Source organism: Cupressus sempervirens, chromosome 9 (genome assembly GCF_028749045.1).
Source record: "Cupressus sempervirens isolate cs-2001-9-10 chromosome 9, ASM2874904v1, whole genome shotgun sequence".
NCBI classification, from domain to species: domain Eukaryota; kingdom Viridiplantae; phylum Streptophyta; class Pinopsida; order Cupressales; family Cupressaceae; genus Cupressus; species Cupressus sempervirens.
This window is the reverse complement of record NC_143126.1, coordinates 807,021,972-807,032,243: the sequence shown is the minus strand read 5'-3', so window position 1 is coordinate 807,032,243 and position 10,272 is coordinate 807,021,972. Positions and strand designations below refer to the sequence as shown.

Here is a 10,272-nt window from a genome sequence, read left to right as displayed (position 1 = left end):
TCTGCTAAGGTACAAAGTGTACACATTCGATCCTCTTTGGCAATATGGTGATTGACCTGAATCCGGAGTTTGTGCGAGCCCACCCTAAAGGAGCCAAGGGAGATACGCAGGGCGTGAGTCCAGTATCTATGTAGGTACTCAGGGCGTACAATAATCCCATCTCGGATAACTAAGAAGTGCTCAGCGTAGAAAGCCATCCTTTGACGTAGTCCCCCTAGAGGATCCACCCAGGTCCGTGTGATATACTTCCTGTAAATGTCAAGTCTGACATTCTCGTTCAACTCCTACCGAGAAGGGAGTAGATGAGTCGGGGCATCCAATGAGAACTGGTAGGGAGGAAGATGATCAATGTCGATCCCCACTGAACTTAGTAGGATAGTAGCTTGAGCATACCACCCGCGGGCTCTAGTGGTAGGATCAACGTTAGCAATAGCAATTGAGGAGTAGTAGGCTAAATAAGGGTATCTGTGTTGGCCTTCCTCTGAGTCAGCAAAGCCACGAAGACGGTGGAGAAACCAAATCAAGTCAAAAATGGCTGCAAGTCTAAATGGGTGAGCGTAGAACCGTGACATTTGATAATCCGACGAAGGAGCATAATCTGGGTACGCTCGATCATGGCCCAATCCAAGATTAAAAGAGAAGGACCCCAAACCACCGAACCATAGAGCACTGTGGGTCTTACTAAGGAATCCAGGAGGGATAGCTTAGACGATGTATCTTGAAAGTGGTATTTGAAGCATTGTCTCTTGAGCATGGCAAGGGAACCCAACCCTTTACTGATCCGAGGCTAAATAGCTGATCTCAAGCCGAAACGAGATCCAGAAAACTTAACCCCAAGGTATGTGTAAGATGATGTAATCTCAACTTCTCGACCTTGGAAGTGAAAATGGAGATGTGAAGTCTTTAGACCGTTGAAGACCATAACCATAACCAAAGAAAGTCCCCACTCTTTGATCACATTAGAACCAACAACAAATATGAGATCCTATCCTATCCAAAATGATGGCTTGGATCTTACACAAATAATGAATAGCTAAGGATACAACCACCACAATTAGGATAGCTAAAGAACAAGTAATTGGCCATTACATGAAATCAAAATTTCTCTCTTTTACCAGTGCATTTGAATTAGTTGGGGTAATTGGCCTTCTTCATCCTTTGTTGTATTGGTGTGTGAATCTATAGTAATGAGATTTAAATGAGGTTTTATATTGGGAAAAATATCCTCTTCAGTAGTCTCATCACCAAATCATACACAAATGGCTCTCCTAATCATGCAAGGTTGGGTAGGAATGAACAAGAAAAAAACATGGGAATGTCAAAGTTTAGGGGCAAAGAGGCCTTCTTCACAATTAATCAAGAATTAGGGAACATATTTGGGAAGAATACACAATGGTAACTTCGATAGAGAAAACAAAGATGGAACATATGAAAGTTGAAAGCGAAGGTTGGTATTCTACCTGAAGAATAAAGGAATAATGTGGATATGGGTAGAAAGGCATGTTAAGAGGATAAAGTTTGAAACCTCCACAAGTTGCCCTCACTCAAATATTTGAATACACATATCCCCCACACTTTCAAAAAAATTGACCATTAGATATGTTCATGGGGAATGCAAGAGAGAATGTGTATTCAAGCTTTGACTAAGGTACGCATGAGAGATATGAATTAAGTATGCTATAAACAAACACAATTTAATTGAATCTATGAGACAATACAAGTCCACTCTTCCCAAAAAATTATTGCCCTAGTAATGCTATTTCAAACACTTCTAGATTCCTAATTCTAGTGTAGGGGGTGACATTTATTAGTAGGTTTATCTAATGAAATAAGATATAGCTATAGTATAATATAAATAAATAAATCAAATATAACTTCTCTAAAATATATAATTTTTCTATGAAGATTTATAAACATTTAAAAATTTAAGTTAACATAATTTAAATTTAATTTAATTATTGATATTAATCTTATATTAACATTATGTTATTAATATAAAGATTGTCAATATCGTACAAAACTAACACATATAAGGCTATTCAATTTTTATATTTCGAATTGGGATATCTAAAATATATGTAAAATGAGATTCATATAGTTACTCTTTAAATTACAAAATCTTTAAATATTTGGATGATATTTGAGCTTAAGTTGAAAATCAAACACATGAAGCTTTACATGCATGTAATTGTGCATTAGTTTTCAATGTAATTCAAGGTGGTAGTTAAATAGATGTAATAATCTTTTTTCAATAATGTTCATGGTTATTTAGTAGATTCTTTTGTGAGTTGTTAATTCAAGCATGTCAACTTTATGGCACGCAATGTGCTTCACAATATACAATGTATTTATAGTATTAGATTTGTATTATCAAAACTAACATTAAATTGACGAAGACAATGAGAAATGAAACAAATAATTGTACAAATGAACAAAAAAAATCATTAATCTATCCTTGAGAAATTAATTTCATTTAATATGTTAATAAAATTGACATTATCTAAAACAATTTATCAAAATGATACATGTGTATTGTTTCCCCTCTTTTGTAGTTAACTACTTTTAATTTTTTTTAACATATTAAGTCAATCAGTTTTATGTGAATTGTCAAATAAAAAAGACTAGTCATATGACAAGCCTATGAAATGGGAATAAATTTTGGCCTTCAGAAGAAACCAACTAGGTTAATTATCTATATAAAAAAAAATCACATTTTCTTTAGAACTCCAAATAGTGAGAGCATGCATGCTACAACCAATTTAAGATTGGAATATGTAAATATTGCCTACACATGCTAAATGGAAGATTTGAATGGTGTATAGACATCCATTATTAATTATTCAAAAGAAAAGCAAGCATTTAGCTGATTTGAGCTACAAAGGGTGAAAGGTACAAGAAAAATTAGGTTTTCTTCATATTAAAATTTATATATGCGAGTTCTTCATACAAACATTTTTTGTGCATAGCTAAACCTAAATTTATTTAATCTCACACATAAATAATTAGCATTTGTATCAATATAAATAAGAAAATATGAACTCCTTCACGAATTACCTAAAACAAATGAGTTTCTTAGTATACTTAGTGTAACAACAATGGGATATGCATAAAATCGATCTGGTAAAAAGACTTTACAAACATTCTAGCAAATCTAGTTAGAATGCATAGAAACAATATAATGTTCATGTCATATCAATTATGGTGCAAATTTTCCAAACATTGCCATGGGCAACTTATATTGATGATGTTTCTAGACATACAAATCTTTCAAGCTCCAACAATTCACCTTGAAAAAGAAACCAACAAATTGCCTTAAAAAAAAACTATAAATCATCAATCTATCTTCATCTCATTTAAAGACAATTGAAAAGCAAAGTATACAATATACAAAGAAAGCTGCCTCTAAGAGCTGCACCTCTTACAAAGAACTTTCGCCACAATTTCTATGTGAAGAAAAGGAACTTGGCAATTATGATTTCTTCAGAAGTTCAAAACCACAAGAGAGAAAGATCTTCAACAACTGAAACTATAAGATTTGTTAAGAGAGATATAAAATTGACAAAAATTCTAAATACTATGTTAATAAATAAAATAGATATCAATACTAAATTTTTACTTGGTTCATTCATTCTAATTGCATTAAAGGAAACTTTTTATCATAATAAGATTTCAATCAAACAGTATAGCTAAGTTTTCTAAATTGTACATTTTAGAAATTCCATATCCCTTGGCCAACCTTGGAACTTCAGTTGCTAAAGATCTTTCCCTCTTCGCGCTCAAACATCTCAAAGAAAAAACCAGAGCATGAATGCTAATTTCCTTTTCTGCCTAAACACAATTTACAAAGAACCCATAAGTGCTAACTTCTTTTATTTTCTTCACATTCGACTCTTAGAGAAATCTCCCTTGTAAGAGGCGTAGTTCTTAGCTGGATCTTTCTATATAAATCATTAATATGCCAACCAATTCAGAAACTTGCAATAAAAAGAAATCTTGCCTCTAGAGCTGCTAAAATTAGTGACTCCAAAAATATGATATAAAATCAGAAACGTGTTAAAGAATTGCACGACTGTGTTTAAACTTTCAGACAATCTTTGAAGAACTTAAGAGAAAAAACAAATATTTTGCTATGGCAGGTGGGGTTAATTCAGATTCTCGTTCCTTGGAACAAACGCCCACTTGGGCTGTGGCCATTGTTTGCTTGGGCTTTGTACTCATTTCTATGCTCATCGAACAAGCTATACATTTCCTCTCCAAGGTATAAATTCATTCTTTCTTTCTATCTAATTATGTTTTATCTTTGTTTTCCATTCGTTGGATGCAATTTGTTCCATGTTTGAATTGAATTGGGATGCTCTTTTTCCCCTTGTGTATGTTTGGGATGCAGTGGTTCAAGCAACGTCGAAAGATATCTCTGGGAAAAGCACTAGAAAAGATCAAAGAAGGTGAACAATTTGATATTATAATCAATTGCTAGTGTATTTAGTTTTTGACTGTTTAGATTTTTGTGTATTAATGTTTCAAATCAGTAGGATAAGAGAGAGTTGAGAGATATAAAATTATTTTGGATGGTGAATAAAAGAGTGTGATTATACAATTGTACTGTATTCTATTAATTAGATCATATAATGTGATTCAAGATGATATCATAATCAATTGTTAGTGTTTTTAGTTTTGACTCACGTTCAAATTTTTAGTGTATTAATGTTTCAGATCAGTAGGATAAGAGAGAGTGGAGAGATATAAAATTGTTTGGGATGAAAGAGTCTGATCACAGAATTGTGTATTTCTCTTTTATTCAATAACTAGATAGACATTATTACAATAAAAAATAACATAATTGCTATTGTTTCTATTTCATTCTATCCAATTTTCTCTCTATTAACAAATCAGACACACTCTGTGATAAGCCCACATGATAAAAGAGAACTCTACTTTATCTCGGTCACAATTATATCATGTTAACTCTCTTTTATCTTAATGATGAATGATATATAATTGATAACAAAGTCTGACTACAGAATTGTGTATTTCTTTTACTTTCTTTTATTTTTCTAATAGATCATAGAATGTGATCCAGAATAAATATAAATAATATAAGTGTTATTAGTATTTGTTGTACGTAACCATTTTCTGTATTATTGCTTGAGATAAATCGATATGATAAAAGAGAACTCTCTTTTCTTCTGATCATAAATTACAATTATATCACATGTCAACTTTCTTTTATCATAACGTTGAATAACATATAATGATTTACGATATTGATAAAAAAACAAATAAAAACTATATTATAATTAATTACAATTCAAATCAGTTTGAAAAAAACATTTATAATGATAACGATTCATCTTGTATTGTATGCAGAATTGATGCTTCTTGGATTTATCTCGCTGCTGCTGACTGCTGGGCAGAAATCAATTTCACAGATTTGTATATCTAAAGGATTAGCTGAATCCTTCCTTCCTTGTTCAAAGGAGGGATTCACAGCCAAAAATGTGACCCACAAGATTGAAAAGTTATCATTACTTGGAGGTGGGCAGCATCGTAAGCTCCTTTATTTGGCTTCAGACATACCGTTAAGACGTAGCTTGGCCAGAGATGACGCTGCTTATGATTATTGTTTTAAAAAGGTCAGTATGTAGCTTGGTTTTCATTAGGGAAGAGGATAATTATGTTATAGTAATATTAATCTTTCTAAATATTATAATAATAAGAATGTTAATTTCTATGTTATTTTCTTCTTGTTTTTATAAATGGTAAACAAAATTACAATTTGATCTTTTTATATCTTTTATATGAATTTTATTTATATATATTAGTAATATTCTAATAGAAATGGATTTAAATGCTTTTATTTGTTATTTTAATGTAGGGGAAGGTTCCTATGATATCACAAGATGGCCTCCATCAACTTCACATCTTCATTTTCATATTGGCAAATTTTCATGTCTTATCTTGCTTTCTAATAATGGCATTGGGATCGGCTAAGGTATGGCTCACTAAACCTTTTTTTCACCATGTAACCCTTTTCTTTTAGTGTTTGATGCAAAAATAAATTGTTTTAATGTGGTACATATAGATGAAGAAATGGAAAGCATGGGAGGATGAGACAAAAACACTGGATTATCAATATTCTACTGGTTGGTTTAATATATTCCATTTCCTTTATTTCTTATGGAGCGATTTGGATTTTCTCTTTTCCCTTCAAAGATTTGATTTGATTTTGAATTTTTTAATTTAGTTCAAATTTGTTGTCATGGATTACCAATATTCTATTGGGTAGTCTAAGATTTCTATTTCCTTTACTTCCTATGAAGCAATTTAATTTGTTTTTCTTCCTTTGAGTGTCAATTTGTTGTCTTGGATTATCCTTGGACTTGGAAATGTAAGTCAATTGTGACATTGTAGATCATTCGAGATTTAGATATACTCGTGAGACTACTTTCGGAAGGAGGCATATGAGTTTTTGGTCGAAAACACCAATTCTCACTTGGATTGTAAGTAAAGCTAGCAATTCGAATAGTTACATTATTTGTTTTAAATTCAACCTCATACAATTGTCATGTACTAAAATATTTTACTCTTGGCTTTGTAGGTATGTTTTTTTAGACAATTCATTAGATCTGTGGCCAAGGTGGACTACTTGACATTGCGTCGTGGCTTTATACTTGTAAGATTACTTACTTCATGGTTTTCAAGTTTCATATTGTATACTTAGCAAGAGACCGATATAGTTATGTATATGTTTATTGTTGCAGGCTCATTTTGCTCCAGAAAGTAAATTTGAGTTTCAAAGATATATAAAGAGATCTTTGAGAGATGACTTTAGTGATGTTGTATCAATTAGGTAAGTTCCATATTTGTGTTTTAGTAGTGGTTTCAACATATTTTATATTAAGGTGCATCTCCTTGAATTGAACCTAATAACTCAAGAATATTTCTTTATCATTGTAATGCAGTCCTCCGCTATGGTTTTTTGCAATCTTATTTCTACTCCTCATGAGGAATGGTAAATCTATTAGGCATTCACTTATTTTATGTGTATTGCTTCTAATAACACAAAGGGATATTTGACGTGCAACTTCACTATGTAGGATGGTTCACATTCATTTGGCTATCATTCATTCCACTAATTGTAAGTGAACACAATACTTTTACTTCATTTAATTGGTTTATTTTTAAAAAGTATATAAAATAATAAAAAGTTTTACGACTAGAAGCATATGATATTACTGTGATTGTTATCACTATAATATATAAATATAATGTTTGCAAATATCAATCATGAAGATGTAACATCATTTCTTATAATGTCGAAGCATCAAATCTTTAATTTGAAGAGTAATATATAAATATATCCTAAACTTTTATGTTTGATAGATTCTTCTAATAGTGGGAACAAAGTTGCAAGCTATAATAACAAAAATGGCAATGAATATCCAAGAAAAAAATCCTATTGTGCAAGGAGCTCCAGTGGTGAATCCCAATGACCAATTATTTTGGTTTAAACGACCTCGTTTGATTCTCCATCTCATTCACTTTTCCCTATTTGAGGTTAGAATTTTTTGTTTATAAAAATATTCTTTCAAATTCCATCTTTTCATGCTTCAAAAATTGTAATTATAAAACATATATGTTTTGCAGAGTGCTTTCCAGCTTGCTTTTTTTTTCTGGGCATGGGTAAGAAAGAAGCATCTACATATATAAATGTTCATTTTGACTTTTACTTTATTTCAAGTCTCGATATGATAGGATTTTCACTTCCATAACAAAAGATCGTATATTCATATCATATGATTGATGCAGTATGAGTATGGCCTAAAGTCTTGCTTCAACAAACGAACAATAGATGTTGTATTTAGAGTATGTTTGGGGTAAGGTTATTTGACCTCCTACGTCTCTTTCAATAAAGAATTGTCCACTTAAAAATGGTTGATATCACAATATATATAATGTTTTGAAAGTAAACTTTGAGAGAACAATTATAATATCAGTGTCTTTTATATACTAATTCATTTTTATGTGATAAATGATAATATATTTTATATTTCTAATCAAAAAAACTATTTTTCAGCCTCATTTTTAACTTAAAATATGTTTTGAATTGATTAGGGTCATAGTTCAAATATTGTGTAGCTATGTAACTCTCCCCCTTTATGCCCTTGTCACCCAGGTATGTATTTGAGACTTAAATAAAAATAATAATGAATTTTGTTTCTGCTTTCTCAAGTAACATTTTAAAGAATGAAGTATTGGATTTTTGGTTGCAGATGGGGACAAACATGAAATCAACAATATTTGATGAAAGAATAGCCACCTCCTTGAAGAAGTGGCACCAAAGAGCTAAGAGGAACCTTAAGGGAAAGCAAGAAAATCTACCAAGCCGAGCAACAAATTCATCAGAAGCATCTTCCCTAGTTCATCTTGTTCAAAATCACAAAAGTCTAATAGGCCCAGAGAGTTTAGTACACTTAGAACAGTTTGAACCAAATCTTTCAACTATTGAGGAGGATATAGGTACACCCTCATCATCTTTCCACTCTCGCCTCAATATTAATAATGATTTGGATGAAGAAATAAATGGAAGCACACAAGAAGATGAAACAAATGGTTTTAACATTAGCTAAGTTCACTTCTATGAACAAAGATGATTATTTTCATAAAAGAGCTCAACAAAAGCATATCTCAACTTTGAAGGTTTTTTTTACATGTCAAAGAGCAAAAACTAGAAGTGTTTTCATAAGTCATATTATTAATGTAAAAGTAGCAAAACTTAATGAATAAGAATTGTTTGTTGCAAATAATTTATGTATTGCATAAAATATTTTTAAATTTTTGTTTAGATAACTTACGTGTTGAATAAAATGTTTCAAAATATGTATTAAAGTTAATCTAATCAATCATTAAAGAAAGAGGTGATAATAAAAGAGTCCTAATATGTTGTAAAAGAGATATTTAGTTATAGATATTATTGAACAACTAATATATACTAATATTTATAGATTTATTGGTGTAATGCACAAATAGAAAAGTAGAACAAGGCCAATATAAGTTAAATAATGGAACATTCATATATCATTTAAGAGAAAATATGGATGCTTTATTCTAGTATAAAACATAAAAATTATGTTTATGAAAATTAAACATGTATAAAACTATCAAATAGATTCAAGAATTTATTTATTTATTTTCCCATCATTCGTTTTTTATTTAACATCCACTACGCCTACGAAAATATATGAAAAACAATATCTTTGTTGTAATTTTTCTTATAATACTAAACTTAAAATTGCAATTTAAGAAATGGACATTTTATACATGTATATAATGGTGTAGAGAAATTATGAATGTTTTCAACAACATAAAAAAATAATCTATATTTATACATGTAAAAGGTGTCAAGTAGTTATTTTTTATGGTTGAACTTTATTATATTGGAACATATGTATTATTTATTAGTGGTGTGAAGGTGATTTCTAATAAAAATCTAATTTATACATGTTTTCAGCATTACCAATAAATGTATAAATCAATTGAGTATATGTGTAATTGTGAAATTTTTATAATACATTTTTTATGTGATAAGTGATAAATACATTAACCATAAATATTATGATTATAGAATTCCAAGTTCGACTACTGTATATTTGCATGATATTTAGATTTTGTTTTTAATTATTGTAATATGATTAATGTAATTGGTTTAATTGTGATTATGGAATGACTTTTCAAGCAACAAAATTAAAAATGTGATAATCTTGACATGTACATGATATTAATGAGTAATAATTTAATTATATATTTGTATATGGTAAATATTAACATTTGAATTGGATTCAATGATATTAAGTTTTATTATTTGAATAAATAATGAATGTATTTACATCAAAGAAATGAATTTTTCTACTTCATGATTTTTTGTTGTTTTTAGAATTATACTACTTCTACCTTTAGAATATGACTTGACTTAGAAAATCCTTCTAACTTTATTTTATTTGACATACATTAAAAAAAATTGAAAGTGGTAATGTTAATGTTTTTCTTTTATGGCAACAATAATTGTTACTTGGATGGGCAAAAGGTGAGGAAAAAAGTAAACTTTTTTCAATGTCTTGTGCGTCTGGACTTTTACTTCTTTTTTCGAATCATTAGTAGTATTGAGGTTTGATTAGTAAGAAAGTGAGGATTATTTGCTTCAATATTTGAATGCGTTGGCTACTCATGTTTGAAGGTTGAAGATTCTCAAGAGATGACCAAAATTGGGATCAA

The 10,272-nt window shown here is 30.2% G+C and overlaps 1 protein-coding gene across 2 annotated transcripts; it reads left to right on the top strand.

Moving 5' to 3' along the window:
- Positions 1–4,129: 4,129 nt before the first annotated feature.
- LOC149541157 (MLO-like protein 6) lies at positions 4,130–8,692 on the top strand. Of its 2 annotated transcripts, XM_089802148.1 has the most exons (15): positions 4,130–4,258; positions 4,388–4,445; positions 5,368–5,633; positions 5,876–5,992; positions 6,083–6,143; positions 6,412–6,500; positions 6,599–6,673; positions 6,762–6,850; positions 6,963–7,012; positions 7,098–7,138; positions 7,384–7,557; positions 7,648–7,683; positions 7,810–7,877; positions 8,116–8,176; positions 8,274–8,692. In XM_089802148.1, the coding sequence occupies exons 1-15, from the start codon at positions 4,130–4,132 to the stop codon at positions 8,628–8,630; spliced, it is 1,671 nt and encodes a 556-aa protein (XP_089658274.1). In that variant the 3' UTR covers positions 8,631–8,692. The 2 variants fall into 2 exon arrangements, with proteins under 2 accessions (XP_089658274.1, XP_089658275.1); XM_089802149.1 differs by lacking the exons at positions 8,116–8,176; positions 8,274–8,692 and having other exon boundaries at positions 7,810–7,881.
- The last annotated feature ends 1,580 nt before the right edge of the window (positions 8,693–10,272 follow it).